At 30.9% G+C, this 25,620-nt stretch overlaps 2 protein-coding genes across 3 annotated transcripts in view; one reads left to right on the top strand and one right to left on the bottom strand.

The window, feature by feature from the left end:
* LOC112601227 (putative transcription factor SOX-15) overlaps nucleotides 1-3,925 on the top strand; it is an 80,444-nt gene extending 76,519 nt beyond the window's left edge. The window contains exons 3-4 of the mRNA XM_025348712.1: nucleotides 1,410-2,597; nucleotides 2,703-3,925. Of these exons, the coding sequence (XP_025204497.1) occupies nucleotides 1,410-2,597; nucleotides 2,703-3,520 (2,006 nt within the window). The 3' untranslated portion in view covers nucleotides 3,521-3,925. The remainder of the gene's footprint in view (nucleotides 1-1,409; nucleotides 2,598-2,702) is intronic.
* Nucleotides 3,926-14,060: 10,135 nt separating this feature from the next.
* Nucleotides 14,061-24,871, bottom strand: LOC112601207 (probable multidrug resistance-associated protein lethal(2)03659). 2 transcript variants are annotated; one of them, XM_025348687.1, is made up of 22 exons: nucleotides 24,650-24,871; nucleotides 22,195-22,417; nucleotides 21,967-22,123; nucleotides 21,736-21,874; nucleotides 21,534-21,644; nucleotides 21,181-21,453; nucleotides 20,953-21,117; nucleotides 20,766-20,887; nucleotides 20,609-20,706; nucleotides 20,448-20,533; nucleotides 18,275-18,645; nucleotides 17,921-18,204; nucleotides 17,767-17,846; nucleotides 17,046-17,196; nucleotides 16,869-16,975; nucleotides 15,671-15,794; nucleotides 15,423-15,593; nucleotides 15,202-15,329; nucleotides 14,903-15,148; nucleotides 14,620-14,792; nucleotides 14,289-14,529; nucleotides 14,061-14,228 (listed from the first exon to the last, which is right to left on the bottom strand). In XM_025348687.1, exons 1-22 carry the CDS (start codon nucleotides 24,869-24,871, stop codon nucleotides 14,205-14,207), a joined length of 3,696 nt encoding a protein of 1,231 aa, XP_025204472.1. In that variant the 3' UTR covers nucleotides 14,061-14,204. The 2 variants fall into 2 exon arrangements, with proteins under 2 accessions (XP_025204472.1, XP_025204473.1); XM_025348688.1 differs by lacking the exon at nucleotides 14,061-14,228 and having other exon boundaries at nucleotides 14,355-14,440.
* Nucleotides 24,872-25,620: the final 749 nt, after the last annotated feature.

Below are 25,620 nucleotides of genomic sequence, written 5' to 3'. Positions count from 1 at the left end.
AAAGAGAAAAAAGAAATATTTTTGAAAAATAAATGTCACGCGCAAGTACCTTTCAATCGAAACGCCTACGAAATCGTCTTATGAGAAACGAGAGTGCGAGACGACATCGCGGGAGACAACACTTTACATTACGTTCATATAGTCCCTCTTAGTCCCCCCCCCCACACGCTACCGGAGATTGCAGTGTACCTTGTTGTAACGAATATATTATTATTATACGCGCCTTGTAAGTTATTATACAATGTACATTTAATACCCATGCCATGTACGCTTAAACCGATCCCCTCGGCTGAGTGTTTCTGTTTTCTGTCGTTCTTCACACTCGCTCGCGACGGCGGTCGTGTACGATAATCGTATTATTGTTATTATTATTTTATTATGGTAAACGAGCGCGGAGACTGCCGCGACGGAACGACGATAGATATCACCGACGATAATGATATACGTATAGTTAATCCGTCCGGTGCTTCTGGATTCGGTTTTTCGATCGGCAGTCGATTAGAGTGGAGGTGATCACAATAATAACAAACGAGTGGTACGCTTAGGCCGGACTACCGTAATAATAATATTATATCATCAGCGCCGACGAGACCCAGCAGTGGCCACTGTATAGTGACTATCCATCAGTCTAATACCTACCACCGCCCGGGATCCGATCTCTCTGATAAGGCGATTATTACAATGACCTTTAGAGATTTATTCGAAATGGAGTTTTTTTTAAATTTTATTTTCTATTCGTAGGTATTTTAATATCGGTCGTTACAGAGTCGTGACTAGTGCGGCAAATTTGGATGGTATGATACCGTCGTGGGGATAGGAGTATTATGGTGCTAATCACCACCGATAAAAAAAAAAAAAAAAAACTCAACGAGCCTTATAATACTAGATGTTTTTCCCCTTACTTTGTTCTATATGATTACATATAATCCTATATACTCGTAAATAATACGATCTAGCTGGTGTCACCAACGTTACGATATTGGCACCAGAGTTTGTCGTTGATTTGAAGCGTTGTGCTCGCGCACACTAGTATAAAAAAAAATTACCGATCATCAATGTTGTGCTGCAATAACATAATATTATTACTCTGAACGTTGTCGTAGCCGCATTGCAGTGATGTACGTCCATTTCAGTCAGATGTTTAGAGCTCAGAATCTAAAATACAACATTTTTAATTTCTTAGCAGTAATAGCGTGTAATTATACAAGAAGTCGAGCGCTTTCGCGTTCGTATCGTAATATATATGTAGACAAATCATGAATTATTCGATGACAGTTAAACTCAAAACGTAACCACCACCACCATCCCCCTCACCGATAAACGTCCTGTCTAAAATTACCGTATACCTACAATCTGATTTTACGAATTGAACGATCTGTGACTAACGTGACTATTAATGCGTGTTCCAGGAAAAAAATGGCGAAGTCTGACGCCGCAGGATCGTCGGCCGTACGTGGAGGAAGCTGAACGGCTGCGGGTGATCCACATGCAAGAACACCCCAACTACAAGTACAGGCCCAGGCGCAGGAAGCACAACAAGCAGCGCGCGGGCTCGCCGACTACCGTGGTCGGGGTGTCGTCGGCGGCGGCGCAGGGGGGCTCCGGACAATCGCCCACGTCCCGGCGCCCGAACTCGGCAGGCCAGGTCAAGCTGGTCCAGTACCCGTCCAGCTCGCCGTACCAGAGCTCGTCGTCGTACTCGTCGCCGGCCGTCCACCAGCAGCAACCGTACGCGTATCAGCCGTACAGCCCGTCGAAGACGACGTCGCCGTACTACCCGAACAGCGAGAGCCCGTACTCGCCCGTCCGCGTGTCCGAGGTCATCACTCCCGAGTCTTCGCCCACGTGCAGTCCCGATCCGGACAAACCCGCCGGCCCGGCCGCGGCCACCGACGAGATAGGCGGTGCACAGGCCCCGGACGGCGGACTGCAGCTGCAGCAGCGGTCGGCCAGCAAGACGCCCACGCTTCCCACGCCCGAGCTGTCGCCCATGGAACCGGCCGCGGGCGCAGGCAAAGACCCACACCACCACTCGCATCACCATCAACACCACGGCCACCAGCACTTGCACCACCCGTACCACCGGACCGACGTTGTCAAGTACGAACTCGACGACTTTGGCGGCTATTACGGAAGCGTCGGTGGACAGAAACTGCTGAACAACAACAACAACCACCATCGACAATTTAACAACAACAACAACAGTCAGACGTCGTCTTATCAACCGGCTCCCGGTTCGATAGCGGCCATGGGAGTGGCCAAGGGCATGGTGATGATGTGCACCAATCAACGATTGGCGTACGAACACAACAATTTAGTGACCGGTACGTTTTACCCGCCGATAGCCACGTCCCAAGACCAGCAGGTACTAGGACCCAACTCGCAACACCATCAACAACAACAGCAACAACAACAACAACAACAACAACAGCAGCAGCAGCAGCAGCAGCAACAGCAACAGCAGCAACCACATTACGCCAACAGGCCGTTCTACTCGACCAGTGGACTTCACGCTGCCGGCACCGCCGTCTATACGAGCAGCCTTTCGTCGGCCACGGCCATCGCGGCCGGCAGAACTCCGTCTGACGGATACCACGGTAAGTGTGCGCGGACTGCTCGCACGGTTCAGAGGTGCTCCCCACAATATTAGATTGTACTCGCGTCGACAGCGTTTCTCATATTTTTCGTTTTTCGTTTTACAGCCGCCGGAAGCATACTGCAACAGCAGCAAGAAGACCACCACCACAACTTGCAGGGCTTGCAACAGCACAGACAACAGTCGACGGGCAACGACTACCACGGTGCGGGTGCGGGCAGAGGCGGTGGCGGCGAAATCATCGAGATGGGCTTCGAACACCACCAAACGCCCTCGGAAATGCTGTTGGCAAACCTACAGCGGCCCAGATCTCAGCAGTCCGACGTCGCGGTGGACGCGTCGTCGTCCGCCGGAGCCGGCTCCGAACTCGATCGGTACTTAAAATACATAGCCCAACAGCCAGACAACAATCACAACTATCAGCAGCAACAGCAGCAGCAGCAACAACAACACATCATGTTTGCCGGTATACAACAATCACACCACCAACCACCGCAACAACAACAACAACAACAACAACAACAACACCACCACCACCAGCATCATCTCCAGCAGCAACAGCAGCAGCAGCAGCAGCAGCAACAGCAACAGTACGGCTCTTACTATTCACCGGCGATGGTACAACACGTCGTGCATCAGGACGTGCACCATCACCACCAACAGCAGCACCACGGCCCGTCGTATCTGCTCAACAACTGCGGTATAAAAAGCGAGTTCGGCGGTTACGCGTCTCTGGACGGTCTGCCGCCACAGCACTATCCCGACGTGCAGAACGTACCGGCCACGGCCAACATGCAGAGCGTGGCCGCGGCCGCAGCGGCCGCCGCAGGTCAGGTGTTGGCTGTCGGAGGCGGCGGCGGCAAACCGGACGAAGAGTTCAGCGTCATACTTGCGGACGTCCGGAAGACTTGCTACAGCAGTTGAAGCCGTCGTCTGGTGGTGATCTGGTCGGCGGGCTTAACACGGAACAACGTATGAAAGCCTGAGCGACTCGCGAAACGCGTTCGAAATCAAACTTAACACGTTGTACATTATATTACGTTCTTCTCTTTGCGATTTTTAATATTATATACTATTTTATTATTTTATTTATTTTCGCAGACTCGTGCGCCGCGCGAGAAATTGTACACAACGTCATAATATTGTGTATAATGTAAGTATAATAACACATTTGTTGCGATATTCGATTGTTTTATTGTGTGTATATATATATTCGAAAACCGCATAGGTTCTGTGATGATTCGCTTTATCTCGAGCGACACTGTTTTTATTATTATTATTATTATTATTTATCCGTGTTTATGTAATATTATAATATACATATTATATTATCATTAGGTATGTAAGAGTACCTATACGTTTTATAATTATTAATTAGAGTTAACGTATTATTATTACTATTTAATATGAATTATTATTACAGGGTTTGTTATGTGTATGATATACATCGTTTTTGTGACTAAATATATAATTTATAGACTATATTATTAATACATAATATTAATGTACATACGCACATCTTTGCGAATCGATTAATTTTAAATTCTGTTTTTCAACCGCTGTCTTCCTATATATACGATCGAACAACACATTTCGTAAAGAAGTCGTAATATAATACATTATACATGGGAACCGTGTCACGATAAATATCGATATGTATATTATATTTATTTATTTTCTATATAACTATTATTTCTGTACATACATATTATTAACAATTTTCGGTCGTATCGATTCTATTTTGTATACCGTTCTTACCGTGCTCGTATTTGTTGACTCTAAATACTATTTATGTGTATACGTTATACTCGCGTGTATTGTAATTATAAATTTTATTCCGTTATTCAGTGTAATATGTATAATATGTGTATTTTTTTTTTTTTTTTTTTATATTGAATTTTGTAGTACTTAAATATTAATTATACATTAAAATCGCACATTGAAACATTTTATTTTTCATCGTTGCACGTTATTATACCGGGTCGTCCTATACACTCCTTTTATAGTCCTATTACGGGGTGTGTAATAATATATTAAGTATCCCGACACACGAATATGTTGCAGGTTTTTGTTTGGCTATCAATTTTCTGTATTTGGCTTTAATAATATATACGAGTGAATAGACCCCTAATATGCCTGATTTTTTTAAAAAGGTAAACGAGTACACTATTTCGATGGACGTAGTGCAGTGGCACATTTTGATCACGTGAAATTCGATGATAACCGTTGGAGGACGTGACCCGCAAAGAGTGAGCGATACTCGTTTGTTTTGGTTAGAAGATCAAAAATAACGCATTCTTGTGTTCGAATTTCACGCGTAACTTAGACGTACATAATATTTTGTCGTGCATGGCTGTAATAGGTATTTGCATGCATTAATATTCGAACGTCGCCGTGGTTCATTATATTATATCAATATTGCCTATACTTTACAGTATAACACTATACTACGTCAGACTTTACACGCGCACTTATCGTTATCGCGTCCGTTTTTGATTTATAACGAAATATGTTTCCGGTGACTTGGATGTTATGATTTTTTTTTCTCATGTATTCCTTCCAACACCATTCTCGTCCCCTCATCGTCACCGCCCACAACACCTGATATCGAGAACCGAGAGAGACAGAGAAGTAAACTCAAAGACATAATAATGATGAGCGAGAGGGAAATAAATATTATACGCATAAATATATATATATATAGAGAGAGAGAGAGAGTGAGAGAGCGAGTGAGAGAGATCAATCCACCTCGGCGGGACCGGCTAATAATCTTGGCCCGCGCAACACGCGATAAGATCGTATTAATATAATAAATGATCGTTTAAACATTAAACTAAATATATATACGCACATACATCCGTTTTCGATATCTGGAAGTCCATCGTGTATACCACACACGATCATTATGACCAGACATTTCTGCCCCAATCACATACCTAATAATAATAATATTATTATTATTATTATTATTATTATTATTATAATACGACGCACGCCGTGTTGTATGCTGTGGTTGGTATGTTGTTATAATATTATTATTATTATACGATGTCGAACGCGCGATGATAATCGAAAAACATTATTAGTTATTATTATTATATTATACTTATTGGTTTTTAATAAGCTATCGTCGAGACGACAATGAGAACGAGCATAGAAAAGACAAAAAAGTAACTCTCGCGTTCAGACTTTACATCGAGCGTGCGCGTGTGTGTGTATGCCGCCGTATAGGTGACACGGTTATTGCATTTATAAATATGGCGTAGACAATAATATTTAAATAAAATAATACATAATAAAATGAATAAAAACACTCAATTTTTTTGTTCGTTTTTCTTTATTATCATTATTTAAAATTGTTGTTTTTAAATAATCATATTATTAAATTCCACAAGAATTCGAGTTGTGAGTACGATATGAAAAATATTATGAAATTTAAAAATTCTCATAAAAAAAATATAGATCCGTTGAACAAACTCTGACGATGTTCTTAATTTTAAGTTTGATTATATCACCTATTCACTCAAATATTGTAAATATTAAAGCTAACAATACACAATAGGTTCTGATGAACGCAATTGCCAGGCTACGTCGCGCGTGGGATGAAAAGGAAAATTACAAAAATAGTGAACTGACGTCCCCTTAATAAAATATGATGCGGCACTAATGATATTGAAATTTCATTATATCATCACATTAATAATAATATTATATCATTATTGTTTAGGTAAAATTCGTGATTTTGTTTTACAAAGACACTTATATTATTTTTAGTCGTTTATACTAGTAAAATTCGTAATTCGCTCATATTTTAAAACAGAGCAAATAAATAAAACCGTTAATGATATTAATATAATCAAGGATTTCATGTTTAAAGTCATACGATGCATATGAATTAGAATTATTAATATTGTATAGTCGACAACAACGGTCGAACGACGGCACACATGAAAATGAATATCAATACGATAACGATAATACTTTTGTCGCCAATCGTAATATTGTATTGTAAAAAAACACCTAATACAAGATTGTTTTTTATTCAGAAAAAAAAAACAGTGAAATGCTGCTAGCATAGGCGTGCGCAGGGGCGAGCCGGTCGAGCCCCGGCTCCGCCGGAATCTTTTTAGGGGCTCAATTAAAGTTCAACCATATACAGATATACTAATACTAATAATGAATCAATACATTAGTGGCTAGATTACACGAAAATGAATAATTACATAAAATTATTTATTGGATTTTTCACTGTACTGAAATTATTCAGCGTAATACCTGCAGTTACGAGTTGTTCCCGCGAACGAGTATTTTCTAAATTAACAATAGTAAAAAATAACTTTAAGAGTACTATACATCAAGACCGACTTAATAGTTTATAATTAATGTTTACTGAATCAAAACTGACATCCAACATTAATGTTGACATGGTCATTGACGAATTCAAAAGTATAGGAAAAATAGGAGCTGAAATCATTTATAATTCCTTAATTAAAATTATTACACGATTAAGTTTATATTATATTATGTACATACGATTTTTTGTTAATTAAACCAAGTTTTTTTTTTTTTAAATTTTGTGTTTTCTTCTTTTTATTCATAATTATATATTTATATCATTTTATTTTCAACTTCAAAAATATATGTCTAGAAATAAGCACATTAATGTTGTGTGCACATACAACTCGATTCCATTATTTACAATTTTTAATTTACAATTAGAATGTACATTTATGTGTTAAAAAAAAAAAATAAATAAATAAATAATAAGTGATACTGTCCAAGTATTGGGGCATTAATTGTTCTACGTATGCTCGACCGGAAATTGAAGTCTGCGCATGCCTGTGGCTGCTAGTGTTGCTACTTACTTGTCGCTGTTTACTTCAATGTTTTTTTTTTCATTATAAGCGTCGTTCTACGGGATAAGATAATTTTAAAACTAAGATTGAATATTTATTATAGTATGCGTACATTATAATTTTGAAAAAAAAAATATGTTGTATCACTTATAATTTGCTGGGATAGGGCTAGAAAATCGTATTACTGGTCGTTTCAAGTGATCTTAATTTTTCGAGGGAAGGAATATGGATTTTAAAACTTGATTTTTATGTCCACAAGAAAGACATACATTATTTTTTTGTAAAATAAGAATTTCAAAAAAGTTAATTTTTAAAATGAATTAGGACTAGTGACATAATATTGACATCTGCAGCTGCTGGCAGTTTCCAAGTATTTTTCACTATACGTCATCATTTATAAGTGAAAGATTGTATTTTTTTTTTTTTTTTTTTATACATATAAACATTCAACTTTAAATTTATTTTAATACGGTTTTAAATTTCACGAATACAAATGACATATTATACACTGTTATATACTGTTAAATTAAAGTTTCTGTTTGAAAACCAAATACAAATATTAAAAATCAAATAATTATTTTATATTTGTTTTCATTTCCTCGACTGCAGTTACAAGTGTTGTACTATATTTACACGAGTGTTGAATTATACAATTATGTTCATAACCTCCGGAAATGTTTACTTCCTGACTTTTTGGTTCTCTCCAAATTCAATATAATTAACGCAATACATTTACAGGACAGTCAGTTTATCCTGCGTCAAACCAATACCTTTATAGTTGAACAATGTGTCTGCTGTATAACGTAGTACATCGGCTATCGAAATATAAAATACTTAACCTAAACACACAGAGTAAACCTCAATATAATCGTAAAGGGTTTATATCATAAAATTATAAATATTTATACCGATGAATTGATGAATCCAATAAAATAATTCGGAATGCTCGAGAAAATATTTTAAAGAACTGTGCTTATTTAATTGCCTAGTGTGCGATTGTTGGGAGTAAAACATGATTCTTTTTTATAAATAAAAACCATTGCAGCATAATGATTGAATAAACTTTACACGCTGTTATTATTATTTCCAAAGTGCAGATTACCTTTGCTATCGTTTTTCGTGTAATTTAACACCATATGGTTAATCATACTGAAGAAACTGTCAAAAAGTTAGGGTGTATACAAGAAATCGACCCTTCGAAATAAATATTCTATGGGCACCGTATATCTTCTATTACTATAATATTTGTTATTACTTAATATATTATTCATATAAGATATTGTTACTTAAGATCTATTGATATAATTATTTTGTTAGTAGATATATATAATTATATGAGCTTTAAGTATTTGAACATTCATTCATTACCTTTGGTTATTCTAAGGCTTTACACTTGTCTTGGACAACATCTGGGATATTTATAAAAAATTGTTTTATGAACTTGTCCTATATTTTAGGTATAGTTATTTATTTATTTTTTTAAATTGTAGCCCATAAAATTAATTTTGTATTCTAAATCAAAATTAGTTTCAAAAAAATTTGTTCTCGTAATCATTAAATAATGAATGTATAATTTTAGGTTTTAAAAACGTATTAATTTTACAATGATATGTGTTTTTTTATTAATTCATTTTTTTCCGTTTTTATGTTTTGAAGCATACATTTTTAATGTAATCTCAGTGGTTTCTCGTAATAAAATAATTGAGTTTTGTTGGTACTTTGGAGCGCGTCAAAAATAGATGATTGCCACTTTCCAATACTTTTATCAAAATAAACGACTAAAAAATAATTAAAGAAAACGTAAATATTACGCTTCACCGGTATTTAACAAGATCAATTTTATTTTTTTATTGTAATTCAAAAAAAATATGTATATATATTTATTATATTTAGATATAGAAACATTTTTAAAATTCTCAATTAATTCTTATATATTACACTTCCTGAAACGTTGTATAAATATAAGATATTTCATTGCTTCGTTTTATCGAATATGCGATAATTTTATCGTATTGAATTTATAATTACGTTCTTGGTGTAGAAATTTTAAAATTAAATTATATAGATTTGTATGCTCCGCATTGAAGACATGAAGCTCCGAGTGTCCTAGTTGGAGTTAATGAATATACTATTAATGATAATATATTGAGAGCAGCTATGGAATCTGTGCGTTTTCAAACTCAAAATATTGTCGAAGCTTTAAATTACGACATAAAGATGTCTATAGACAAAATACAAATTGATGGTGACGTATCATGCAATACCTACATGATATAACGAACTCTCAAATTGAAATAGCCAAGTTCAAAAACATGACCGCATTGGGTGCAGGGTAACATATTTTACTTCTACTACGATAAACCAACATGCTTCGACGTTTCGTAGTGCAATAGATACAGATACTAAATCTGACCACCTGATGACGTGTATTTACGTTTTAATTATTTTACTGTCATTGTACGATGTACTATAATATGGTCTATATGGGTGATGGTATTTATTTGTTTACATCGATATTTCGGTATAATACGTATATTTTATTTCGGTGTGAGCACGGTAATATCGAAGGTGCCCCCCCCCCTCTGCGCTTTAAACTAAATTTTATTTCTTAAATACCAAAAATATAAGTTTTACTATAAAATCGTAAAAGCAAAAAAAAAAAGATTTTTAATTGCCCCACTCTGATTAAAATCCTAGCTACGCCCATGGGTGTGAGTCGGTGTACCGAAAATATCATTAAACTGATATTTTGGTGTGGTAATATCGGTATTATCGGTATTCTGGTATTTTCAATGTCCGGTATATTCGGTGAATCAGTATTTTCAATATTTTTGTTACGCTGTTATTTGGTATTTTCAATAATTTAGGTTATACCACATTTTTTATGCATAAATGTCGGTGTTACAAGGGGAGGGGAATTTAAATTCCTTGTGAGCAATCCTTTCCTTTGTATCCACGTAATTTATTATAATAAAAGATTAAAATATATACCTAAGTTACCTATATTATTATGAATAATATTAATATATTGAACTATTGTTATGATATAAATTATTATTTAAGGGGATTCGATACCAATTGTTTTTAAGGAGCTAAATATAGGCAATTTAATACAGTGCAAAATATAAGTATATTTTGGTAAAAATCACATCCTTCACATCCTTGTGGAATCCCCTTAACAGAATATTATATTATAATATTAATAAATGATTTAATTTACATTTACATAAGAAATAAAATCACAAATTAATATTTTATTTAGAGTTTATAGATAAAAAATATGAGTTCTTCGGCCTGCTCTGTGGTTAGACTGGTTAGAGATTATCTATAATCAGTAATTATATTGTCCGCACAGTTGAAAACACTAGTACCGTATAATATAAAAAATTGAAATTTTAAACCATATTCTTTAATTTGATATTTTTTTAATTTTTATTTATAACACTTTTTTATTTTTTTACGGTAAAAGCACTTATACATTTAATACAAGGTTAAATTCATATGTTGTTTTCCTTACAACAACTTTAAATATCAAAAAAAAAAAAAAAACACGTTAGAGCAATAATTTTTTTTTAATAGTATTTTAAGTGATAAATCGTGAGGCTATGAGACTTTAAAATGTAATATAAGGTTCTTCACAAATATTTCTTACAATAATATTCAAAAATATTGATAGTATAGAAAAATATTATATGTATACAGTTTTTTTAATAAATGTTTTAAATTCAAATTGTTGCAAAGTTTTATTTTTAAACGAAAAATAAGGATTTCAGTCGTGTAAGTTGTGTTAACACAGACGTTAAAGAACGATATTCTGTAACCAGATCAAAATAAATCCTTGTTTTCCGATTAATAATCTATAATAATATACATAGTATTTTTCGCTTTTTAACTACGTTATTATTGCGGTCATGTTTATTCGTCAAAAACAATATGTTATTTTATTTATGTACTTTTCGACTGAACAAGTCATATGCGCACATTGACTATTATTGAACTCCGACAGGGTTGCCGTAATAATGCGCACTTAGTTAATCTTGTCTGCATTGTGTGCGTGCGTACTACTAAGATTTCGTTTGTTTTTGCCGAGTAGAAGCTCCTTGATGTCTTATTTATATTATTTCGTGGCTTAAAACTGTCAAGTTAACCATCTTGTTTAAGTTTAAAATTTTAAAATTTTTCAAAAGTTTAAAGTTAAAAGTGAGTAAACGGGCTGCAGACACATGTGTATCAAAATTATATCCAAGTATAAAGGTATTAGGTAAAATTACATTTAAAAATACACGTTACGACTCATCATGATTTTATGCTGCACACTCCGTGTGCGCGCTCGTGCGGTTTGTAATCCGTATCGGTTTTCCGACTGCGAATCGCCACAAGCACGCAATACGGAAAGTATATACTTACTTACATACACTGATGGACCGTGTAACGGAAGTATGAGATTACATAGATAGAATTATTAATTATTATTATCGTTTCGGAAACGATATCGGACGCAATCCACAATAATGTCGTACAGTTTGCTTTCTTATCGTTCGATCCTAATTTATTGGCTCATATTGTATCAATTATTGCATATTAATGTGTATAGAACGCTCGCGAGAACGATTAATTATATTCTTTTAACGTCCTATCCGATAATAATATGAATTATGATCATTGTCTTAAATGCTTCGAGACGAGTGAAATCGTTTATTGATAAAAAAAAAAAACTCGCATCGATTAATTTTATTTTCTATGTTATGTATTTGCGTGGTAACACCTCGAAGTTCTTTTACATAAAACTTTATTATAAACAAAGCAAATATCCATAAATGATATCTATAGATAGTTGGTCTGACTTGGTTAAATCTAAAGTTATGATTGTTAATTATTACTATTATTATTTTCAATTTTTAGCTAAAGTTATACTTTAAATAAATATTTAAAATCTACAGGAAAAATATTTTAATAAATTATTATTAAAAACGAATTGTAATCATTAATCAATCTTAATATCATTACAACAAGTACATAATATTTATCATGTTTCGTATATTATATGTAATTCATATATAATTTGATTACCTATATGTATTGAGTTTTTATACCCTAGATAGAACTGTTCAAAAATCATTAAAAAAATAATTTTACGTTAACAAAATTAAACTAAAAAAAAGCCAAAAATGTATCGCATTAAAAATTTAAATTTTTAACTCGTACTTGTATAAAATGAATTTATTACTGACTTAGCAAAAATTCTAAAGAATAATAAAAATGTGGCAACAGTTATAACTCATAATTACCTAGCTATACCTACTTACCGGATTAATATTCGTTTTTTAACTTATACATCAAGATTATTAAATAACTATCCGGGTTTGGAATATGAAATTAAAAACTTAAAAAACTTAAAACCACGACAAATAGATTAAAAAAAATATAAATCCTATAACATAATATTTAAAAAAATTAACACATTTTTAGATACTAAGTGTTTACTGTTTAAATAATCACCTCAGCAATCTATTGCAGTATACCAGGTGATTCTTTTATCGAGGACCACTCGTGTTTTATGTTTGAGTACGGGATAGATGAATGCTTGTTTTTCCTCTCCCAATCTGACAATATGCGATTTTACACTAATTTCATTACCAAAGTTTCATCGTGACGGAAACACGTAGCCCCAGGTCGAATCCGTAGACCTTCCCCGGAGATGGAGACGGTAAACAACGTCCGGTACAACGTCCACTTAATAACTTTATAATATAGATTAGTACACTATAGGCGCACGCGTTACCCCGGAGGCTGTACCTACCTAGTATAATAAATAACAAGCGAAACTCTGTTTCGTGTACGTTAAAAATAATAATAATACACACGTGCCTGACTGTGTACAACGTGTATGTATAATAATATTAATATTATTTTTGTGGTTTATACGCCAGGGCCGCCGGCGAATAATTATATCGCAAGCTCTTAATGAAGACGCTCGTAGACCGATATCGTCGTCCGAGCACCTCCCACGAAACGCATTTCCTATACCAGATACAGTTATGATAATAACATTATCGTATTACATTAGTACATTACACACATTTTAATATATTAAGTTATAAAATTAAAATATAGCTCACATTTGGCGGCCTGCCTGGAGGCTGGCGAGACTCGTGTCTTCCGCCAGACCAATGTTCCCGATCGCCTACAAACATTAAATTCGATTTATATCTTTACCTGCTAAATCGATGAAAAAAAAAAACAGCACAATTGACGTGAATCGACATTAATTTAATACAGCGAAAAATTAGCGAATATCCCAAAACTTATAAGTTATAACGTGTAATATGTCTGTATACTCAGTACTGCACCGTATAGTACATTAATATTGTTTATGGATCAATAACGCCACGAAAACACATTCAACGATGCGACGACACGTTAGACATTTAATACAATAATTTATTTTTATACAATTATTAAATAAAACTAAATTTACATAATAATTATAATTTTGTAATCAATGACCTTCCAGAGTAAGATATGAAAAAAAATCTATGATTAAAATAAAAGGATTAACGACATTAAATTTGTAAAACAATTTTAATTCATCTAATAAAATAAGAATTTGTACTATCATCAACGATTTACCATAGTTACACATTAATATATATATATATATATGTCATATACATGTACAAAACAAAATTAAATATTTTTATTTAAGATTAAATATCTGAACCTATACATTGTTGGCAATTAATTCCAGATTTTCATTTTGTTTGAACATTAAAACTCTAAACAAATAAAATAAAAATAATAAAAGCAAAGTTGAAAAAAAACAAATTCTATAATACCTTAGAGGCCATGTTGTGTAATAGTTCAGATGTAACCATTCCCGTTTGTTCTACCATTTTGTACAAAAATCCATTCTCGTTTTTCAACAAATTATATGGATGATCAAATTCAACTACTGTGCCCGCGTCCATAACAAGTACCCGTTCAGAATCTATAATAGTATTCAATCTGTGAGCAACTGTTAATACTGTGCATGATTTGAATTTATTCCTAATTGTATTTTGAATCAATGCATCGGTTCTGCGAGGCAAAAAATGACGAAGGATAAGTACAATAATTATACTTAAGACTAAATAATTAATAACAGCAATTAATCGAAATATTTATTACTGCGGATCAACGTTGGCAGTAGCTTCATCCAATATTATAATTTTATTATTTCGAACTATAGCCCTGGCTAAGCATAACAACTGTCTTTGACCGACACTGAAATTGGAACCAAAAGCAGAGATTTTTGAATTTAAACCAGCAGGCAAACTTTCAACGACACTTTTAAGTTCTACCTGAAATAATAATTAAAACAGTTGTTGTTCATATAAAATTAAACCATTCGTAGGGTAAATTGAAAAACAAAACGTAGAAATAAATAGTGTAGAATAAACTAAGAAATTACTTCATCTAAAGCATTCCAAAGAACCAGGTCAGGGTATTCATCAAATGGATCTAAATTTGTTCTCATTGTTCCTGTAAACAAAACTGGTTCTTGTGGGATGATAGAAAACTTAGATCTCAGGTCATGTAATCCCAAATCATGTATTTCTATATCATCTATTAAGATAGATCCTTCATTCAGAGCAAATCTAAACATTGCCCCGATAAAGGACGATTTACCTGCACCTGTTCTACCAACGATTCCGACCTAAATAAACGTTACATAATCATTATATGGAGTAAAAAATTGACTAAAATTACTTTTTCAGTTGGTTGAATTTGAACACTGAGATTTTTTAAAACGTATGGCGAATCTAGATTATAACGAAGACTAAAATTACGAAATTCGATTTTTCCTAAAAAGGGCCATCCTTTGGGAGGTATTTTTTCTGTAAAACCATTAATCAACAATTATATTGATATTATAGTAATATAACTTACGAACAAATTGATTTATTATTATTCAACAATATTTTTATTACTAGAAGAAGATTGAAAATCAGCGTCTTGGGGTAAATCTTTGTATTCAAGGACTCTTTCGACAGAAATCATTAGGTTTTCTAAAAATGTTAATTGTCTTATTCCCCATTGAATTATTCCAGTCAATGTAATTATTTGAGTAATAGTTAGACCAATATCTCCTCCATGATTATCTAAATACATATAGAACAATCTTTATAAATAACATGGATATAAATTAAGTGTATTTATTCGCACGTTTCAAACTTACCCTTTTCAACAGTAAAGGAGCTGAATACTACAATACATATATAAATAATGCAGACTAAATCCAACCAGAAACCAAATGCTTGATTCGCACAAACGTACAGCTCATAAGCCGACGAATTTAGATCCTAAAAATTTTATAAAAAAAAAAATAGAGGCAGTTATTCTGCTGTATAGTAACCGATTAGCAGTGCTTAGTGCTAGTCTATATTGAATAGCTCACAGTTATGTGTTAAGGTTTTTATTCCAATTCAGTGATAAATCATTGTATATTTGTATACACTATGCGATGGAAAAAAGTATTTGAGCAGAAGCGATACTTATGTCATCTTAACTTTTTAAAAGATATTTTATTGTATATTTATATGGCTATAAGTAAATTATATTACAGTAACACGATAGTTGAACAATATTTTTCAAAAACCAAATCATATATTATAAAACATTACAGTTGTTGATTGTTATTAATTTATGGCCAATTCAATACCGATACACTGTGCAAAGTGTGAATAGATTCCCTATATAAATAACTTAAAATTAATCTAAACAATTTTATTCTATAGTTATCGTAAATATTAGCATGGTGGTGGTGAAAAGTTTCAAGTTTCTACGAATGATGTTTTTTTAATTACAGCAAAATAACTAAAATTGTTAAAATCGTTATTTTTCGTTAAAATACTCAACTTTTCAAAATATCAACACAAAACCTTCATGAAAACATCATATATTTTTGCCATATAAACTACTTTTAAAGGACCTTGTTTTAGATTTTTAAGCATTATTTTATATAAAATAAATATTTTTATTAACTTTTATAATTAAAAAATTTAAATATTTTAAATACCTATAACTAGTATAACTAGTATAACTAGGTCAACTAGTATAACTAGGTCAACTAGTATAACTAGGTCAACTAGTTTAAACTAAAACCTCTCGAGGTAATAATTGGTCCAAATTTCCCAAAAAAAGACACTCTTGAATAAAAGTTCAAAAGTATTTTTCTACGATAAAAAGTGTCAAGACACAAATAAAATGTATAGTAATAAATATAGAACGCACATTATCGTAACACCAATACGCTATCATCGCTTCTCCATGAATCTAAAGTGTACTAAGTACATATTTTATTACATAAAGTATACTTATATACAAACTGTACTAAATATAATATTAACTAATAGGTATCACTAATATTGACTCACTTGATGTTTATCAAATTCATTGATTAAAATTTGTTCTGCTTTGCATGCCCTTATTGTTGATATACCTTGTAATGTTTCTTTTATATGCGCAAGTACAGGACTTAGTGCTATTTATAAAAATTGCATTTTAACATTTTAAATAGTGTTCATTATCAATGATTTACAAAATGTACTTACTATCTCCTTCTAACCGTTTGATACTTTTTGATGTAGGCAAATAGAAGATTCTAATATAATAGAATATTACAAACATAATAAATGTCGGTACCATGAGATAAATATTAAAATATCCAACAATAAATATGACTCCCAAAAGTAACATTAATAGCTAGATATTAAAAATATTCAAAACAAATAATTAGAAGTATGTTTTATGTATAATATAGTATTTTATCGTTATAGAATATGCAATTTACATATTTATATAGTATGCATATGATTGAAGTATTAAAAAAGATTCAATATCGACCATTTTTTTTTTTTGTTTTTTAGAAAACATCCTTATCTTTTAATGACAGACAAATAATTTTATCATAGTTGTGAGAATGGAGGGATGATGGGGCTATATTTTTAACATGGACTTTGAACTTTTAAAAAAGCAAGATCTTAGTTCATGTTTTTTCTCATCACTTATGATAGAAAAAATGACTTAGATGTCAAAAATGTAAATATTTTTATCAAATAATTGATTATGAAAAAAAACTGGAAATATAATATATATAGTATTTTTTATAAATATTTAATAGAGAAATTATTGGAGATTTTTAAACTTTAGCATATTTGCATACTTTGTTCATACATCCACAATACATGTATTGCCTATATTGAACTTCTTTATTTAAGTTCCTAAATACAGTCGGTATCGTATTTTCTTATTAATTAAATATTTTATATTTACTTGCAAACAATCCATTAAGATGTATGGCAATATCTCATCAATAATTTTTATATCCTTTGAAAAACGGTTCAACATGTCACCTAAACAAATGTGCATATTATATTTAAAACGATTTTATACACCATAGTTAGATTAGGTAATGTTAAATAATTACCAGAAGAATTAGTATTGAAAAAAAACATAGTGGCTTTAATAAAACTATCAAACGTTTGATCATGCACATTTATTGAAGCTCTCGCACAAAACGATACATATGTCACACACCTGATGATAATGCTTACGACCGTAAAAATTATTATAAATATATACACGATCATACAGACTTGACGAAAACTTGACGTAAACAATAATGAACTGATTAAATTACTAGACGATAATGCACCATTATCATTTGATAAATTATTATATCCTGTTGAGTTCTTGTGTTCATGAGTGATCCTAAAATATTTACATATATTTATATCAGTATAATAATTTATACATTTTCATTCTTTAATCGTTACAATACCAAAAGCTAATCCAATAATCACCACCAGTAGTCAATACTTGAATTAAAATAAAACAAAAAAGTACAAAAAATACTTTAATAACGCTCCCGCTGGCAGATAAATACGATAGATAAACATTTATCGAAACACGACCAGACGACCGACTTTTATTTAATTTTTTTGATTTTACATCTAGAAATCCACTAATATTAACATCATTATGGGACGATGAAATACTTTTATTAGAATCGAGCAAATCTACGTTTAAACTGCTGTTAATATCATTTTCTGGTTCATTTAATCCTGCATTATCAGAAGATCCAAGTGATTTTGTAAACTTTAAATCGGAGGCTTGTAATTCTTGAAAAGAACCTTCAGCTACTATACTACCCTAAAACGAAAACAAATACAACAATTATTTGATTAACATCTTATTATTCGGAAATTCAAAAATTGTATATTATTTTAACGCGTTATATTAAATTTTGCATGAAATATTTTGCTGCCAAAATTATGTGCATCGATTGCGCCAATAAATATTTTATATATCGAAATAAAATCACTCTGAAATGATTATATAAAACCATTAAACTAAAACTTGATCTATAAACATAACATATATTGAGTCAGTACTAAATTAACAAGTTAAATTATATTCGTATAAATAGCTCAAAAGAACTAAAATATTTAAACATTTTTTTATGTTTTGAAAATATTAAAATAAATATTTTTCAAAAACTATAATAACGTTTCGTTAGTAATTTCTAAATTATTTTGAATACTTAGTCCACGAATTGTTTATTTTTATCTTTAAAATACAAATTGTATACTAGAAACCATTCTCAATATTAAGTCATTTTTTTTTTTTTTTTTAATTAATACAAATACATTTATTATTATGTTTTTTTTCAACTACACGCATGTATCAATACAGTGTATTAGTGTATACCTAATTATAATGTCATGCTTCAACGGATTTACGTCAATTCATTGTGGTCGCAATTAATCGCACGTCAATTTATCATCAAATTTTATCAAATATTTATTTATAGTAATTATTTAAATAATCACAAAAAAACATTAATCACAATTAATATTTTTTTTCGTTTACATAATATACATTATTAACAAAATTTACGATTTGCAATTGTAAATGATAAGCAACATAATAGAATACTGAAAATCGTGAATTGTATAAAATTGATAAAATAATAATGGAGCACTAAAAAATGTGGCATCTCAAAACCAACTATAGCATTGTGCTATAAGACTCGAGAAATGTGTTGTTTTTAAATTTAAATTATTTATTACTCCCGTCATTTGCATCTTTTATATTAGTATATAGAGTATACGTTCACGCATGCTAATATACGTATATAGTTTCAGTACAATGGCCTGTAGGTGCTGGGAATACCTATTACTATCCCAGCAGTTATAGGAGTTTAAGGCTATAAAGCTCATTCGGGTCGATTTTAAAATAATTTATAGTAGAATCTCAATTAACCGTATTTTGATAATCTATGTTCACGATTAACCATGCACCCCTTCCGAAAATTTGTATTTATTAAAATTAAAAAAGTAGGCGCATAGGAAAATTTTAACTAACGTGACGTCATGTATTTAAGAAAAATCATTTCAAACAGCAAAGAAAAAAATCAAAAATAAATTACTTCATGTTTTAGCCTTGATATAACTTTATAACATGAAAATATACAACATTATATGGAATAAAATCCTACTACCGTAGGCTGTTGTGCCACGATATAGGTACTCATAAAAAACTATGCACGATAGATTTTTACGACTTGAACAATTTATCAAAAATAACTTTTAACGCATTGATAAATACTGTTTGATTAAACACTGTATTTTATAGTATTTTATTTATTGTAAGTTCCAAAAATCTATTTGCAATTCATTTTCAAAATATTGACATATTTTTCAAATTTATCAGAAAAGTTCGGGGGAAAGGCAACTATTACTTCACGGACATCAGAAATATTTAGATGCAGTACTAAACGGTAGCCATAATATATCATATTTTATTGTATATTAGGAATCGCTTGTTTTGTAATGTGGTTAATTGTAAATTCGCATCCATTAAAATATTTTAATCTATAAATATTCACCGACACGATTGATTTATAATTCAAGATTTTCCAATAAAATCGCGCACCTCCCATTTATACTAACATTGTCCATTAAAATAATTTGACCGACTTCAGTTAAATATTGTACTTGATGAGTAATAAGAACGCATGTTTTTTCTTTTAGATAATCTATTAAACAGAAATAAAATTATTGTAAATATTAATTAAAAAAAAAAAAAATAAAAAATAAATAGTACTTTGTACCTTTGATGCATTTCTCAAACAAATGTCTGCCAACTCTAGTATCAACTGCTGACAAAGGATCGTCCAGTAAATATATATCAGCCTGTTTGTAAATTGCTCTATAAAATCAAACACATTAAAGGTATCATTTACAATTTGTTTTTAGAATGTTACTCACCTAGCTAAATTTATTCTCGCTCTTTGACCACCACTTAGAGTAATTCCTCTTTCACCCACCAAAGTTCTATCGCCATGTGGAAATTGTTTGAAATCAGTTTTCAATTCACATACGCTTATAACCTAATTTATAACCAACTTGATAGATATATGATTGTGGACACTTTTATATGATTTGTAATTTTTACTTGTTTGTAACGTTCTTTATCCATCGGTAAACCAAAAAGTATATTCTGTTGAACAGAGCCGGCAAATAGCCATGGTTCTTGTGATGCATAAGACACTATACCACGCACGGATATTTTGCCTTCGGACAAAGGCAATTCACGTAAAATTGCTTGTATTAATGAGCTCTGTAATCGTTTATTATATAATTAAGATTTGTACAAATAATTATTTACATAGACTTTCTATACTTTTCCGGCTCCTACGGGACCGATAATTGCCACTAAACTTCCTGGTATTATATTTAGATTAATGTTTTCTAAAGTGTTACTGGTTTGATTGTCTGTCCACTTTGCAGTAGCGTTCGAAATAACAATACTAACACCATTTAAAGATTTTGTGTTTTTTTTAACATCAATATTATCTGTAATATTATCCGATTCTATAGCTTCAATTTTTAATGGTTTGGCAGATTTCAAAATATTTGGGATTTCGCTATCTTTTTCTTCGAGCAACATAAAATTCTATTCATAGATTTCATAAAATTATTAATAAAATACTATTTCTAATTTTATAAGAATTCATATTATTTTTTTATACATACCTGCAAGCGTTTCAAAGACATTTTCAGTTCGGCTAATTGTATTAAACCTCGACTGAAATACCTTGTCATTGGTTGTACTAATATAGAGAATAATGCAATTACTACAAAAACCTAAATGTATGAACCTTTATTTTATTAATCTATTTATTGAGTCAAAACCATTTAAATATTAGGATTTAAGAAACAATTAATTATACTTTACTTTTCTGATTGAGATATTGTTTCCAAGTAACATGAACGATACAATACTTGTTAACAGTAGAAACTTACTTTGAACTACTTGAAACGAATAATTAAGAAATCCTAGAATTAAAGTACTTCGAATTTGTTTAATTTCTTTTCTATAACAACATCAATAAATACAATAATAAATATATGCATAATTATAGCAAACGATGAAATAATCATTGGTATTTTAAATAATATCACAAACTTTCTGGTGTTTTCTATGAGTTTTGTAAAAGATTTTTCCCAGGTATACATTTTGATTATGTGTATTCCTGAAATTATTTCGTTAATTAAACATATTCTTTTATCGGTAATTTTAACCGTCTTTAAACTATATTCAGACATTTTTTTCCCCAACCATTCTAAAAAATAAAATAAGTAGTTTATTAATAAATTTTATGTGATTATTTTTACAAGTTTTTTTTTAACGTACGTTGTAATGGAATACAAAATAAAAGCACAGATACTCCAATCAATGACGATACTCCAATTTCCTGCCATAAAAAATATGTGACCACAATTGTTATCAAGGGACCAATCCATATATAATGTATTGTTGTCGCTGATAGGTCGAATCGACTAGCATCATTCGTTATTAAATTAATTATTTCCCCGCTGGAAGTATCACTTAAAGATTTTTGACTTAAACACAATGCCTGAATGAAATAATTATAAATATCATATGGTAGATAAAAAAAATATTTAAATTAAGTTATTTCTAAAAGTGCAGCTATGTACCTACGTTTATCGTTTATTTAAAAAAAAAATGGATTTAATATGAATATGAAAAGTACATTATCTAATATTATGTAAAAATATGGTAATAATATATCATAATATTATTATGATAGTTATAAAATGTTTTTCAGTTGAAATTTTTAATTAGGCATAAAAACAATTATATTTAATTTTTCTTGGTAAGTGTTACTTATTAGTTATTATTATTTATTAAACTGTTCAATAAAAGGAAAACCTTTTGTCTATATTTATATACAGTAAAACTCGCTTAAGACGCTCTTTAAGGGACCAGCTCTCTAAAACGTCTTATGCGGGAAAGCGTCTTATGCGGGAATGAAACAAAATGATGTGGTTGAAATATCGAGCTTATTTTTTATTATTAAACATAATTTAATGAGAAATACACTTATAAATTAATTATAATTACAATATACATACATACTTATATTTTTGTGCTACTGAATTTAATTTAAAAAAATATTATTATTACATACATATTTTATTATTGTTTATTAAAAAAATGATCTATTTTTGATTGTTTAAGGTTCTGACAATGTGTTTCAGCAAGAAAGTTTTCAATTTTATTAAGACAACCTAACATTTCTTCGGAATTTTCAACACAGGATAATACTTTCCGAATTTCCGATAAATGTTGCAAACCAGTAGTTATTGTAGGAGTAGACGATGAAATACAGTAAAACTGTTATAATAAGTAATGATAAAATAGGTATAGCGATAAAATAAAACGATAAGAACACGTATAGTACTAAAAATTCTATTTTTATTTTCACAAAACTACTAAAATTTATCGTAATCTGCTGAAAAAAAGAGCGTTTTACCCGATTAGACAGAGAAAAACTGAGCGTCTTAACAGGTGATTTTTACATTGACTAGTATAGGAAATGTCTAGGGACCGACTAAAAACAGCGTCTTATGCGGGAAAGCGTCTTAAGCGAGAGCGTCTTAAGCGAGTTTTACTGTAATTTGCTTTACTGTACTCTAACAAGTTACAAACACATGCTTGAAAACTAATCATAATTCATAACGATATAATCATGAAATTTCTTAGTTTTGCTAAAATGTAAATATTAAATAAAAATGTTGATATACATTTAACTGAATAATTATTAGTTTATCATAAAATATTACTAAATATACGTATTCTGTTATTTATTAGTTATTAGGTACTTATTACCCACAAAAACTATTTAGACAATAATAAATATATATCGACAAGTAAAAAAAAAATTTATCATCACACTATACAGTCTAAAACTATTATCGTTATAAATTATTTTTGAAACTGAACAAACTGTTTACCTAGTTGATCAATATTTTAATCACCTATTCAAAACGTATGTATCTATAATTTACTAGTGACTACTTTCGAGATGTAACATCTTTATCTACAAGCAGGCGCGTAAACAAAGGGGGGTTCTAGAGGTTCAACCCCCACTCCCCGAATTTTCAGGAAATAATAGTTTTATTATTTATTAGTTTAGTTTTATTTAATTGTCCGCATTGCTATCATAATATGAATTATATATATATCATGTGCGAAAATCTACAATCAAACCCCCCTACACCCCAAAAAAAAATATTTTTATGTGTACGCGCCTGTCTACAAGTTACGTTTATAAGACGGGTCACCCATCTAGTGCGTTACGATATTTTACTCATGAAAAACAAATCACTTGTCTCGGGCGTGATGTCTACTTTCGAATTTTAAAAATTGATATAAAATTATATATTAACGCTATTGTTTTTGTATAACAATCAATCGATAGAAAATGTAACGATTACTTACAAGAAAAAAAATTATTTGCTCCATGTGTAGACTCACGTTAATTTGATTCGCAACGTCTATTGGCTATTAATAATAAATTAATTTGTTTTCGATTAAATGCCTAATAGTTTGGCTTAACGGAGTTTATTTCAGAACGATAATAATATTTTATTTATATGACTTTATTTAGACATACATGTTATTATGCGTATTTTTATTTGTTATTAAATGAATTCTAAAATATCAAGCCACTGAAGAATAAATGTTGTTTTAATTATTATCTCGTAATATTATACTTATGATAGACAAAGCGTGCTAAGTAAATAATTTAGGTAAAATATTTTATTATTTTATAGAGGTTTACCTTTCTAAATATTATAGAACGGCAAGCAACTCGTATCTTCACCGCATACAGGAAGTTTTTTTCAAAACCTGAATGTTGCAATATCATTGTGATTAACGATGTAATTACTATTCCAAATGCATAAATATATGCATATGTCAAGTCAGTAGAGTTAGATTCATCGGGGCTGAAATACGCTAATAACCCGCCAACTAATAAGGGCCGAGATACTCTAAATAACATAATAGAAGTATATCACTATAACATCATAAAATTATAAAAGTATTATGTATAATATTTTACAGCAGAACAAACATATTATACAAAAAATATGAATTTTTAATCTTTTTTTTAAGTGTAAAAACAACATTAATACAAGTTTCATCATTGAAAAACCTCCCTCGTCGTGTTTTTTTTTTTTTTTTTTATTTATATTTTCTATTGTAATACCATCACTACTTTTACTTATAAAAATAAATATTTAAATTGTTTTTCAAATAAAAAATAAAGCTACTAGTACTACAGTACTACTGCTACAACTGAAAAATATCAAAAATTTCAATTGACTAAAAAATAGTCAAAATAGTTTCAAATTCCTTCATTAATCGTTAATTGTTTATTTAAAAAATAAAGAAATCGATTTTCGAAAACTTGTTCAGAGTAAACATTTTTATTTTTTCTCAATTATTTAAATTTTTCCAATTATTAAGAAAAGTACTGAATATTTTTTTTATTTTGTTCCACCAAATTACCAACTAGATCTAATTTAATAAAATAAATCACTCTCAAAATTTTAAATCGAAGCATTTTTACTGTTTCAAAAGGTAATGGAGTGATGACAGAAAAAAAAATACATCAATATAAATTCAATAAATTCAATATTTATAGCTCTGCTCAGAAATTAAAATTACGTTTACTAGCATAAAAAAATCTGAATGATAAATACACAGTAAATATTAGGAAATTGTACTTCGTTCAGTTACGTATTGCTA

The sequence above is a fragment of the Melanaphis sacchari genome, unplaced genomic scaffold (genome assembly GCF_002803265.2).
Source record: "Melanaphis sacchari strain LSU unplaced genomic scaffold, SCAv2.0 Contig76_pilon_pilon, whole genome shotgun sequence".
Lineage (NCBI taxonomy): Eukaryota > Metazoa > Arthropoda > Insecta > Hemiptera > Aphididae > Melanaphis > Melanaphis sacchari.
Note: the sequence above shows the minus strand (reverse complement) of the source record. Positions and strands in the feature narration are given on the sequence as shown.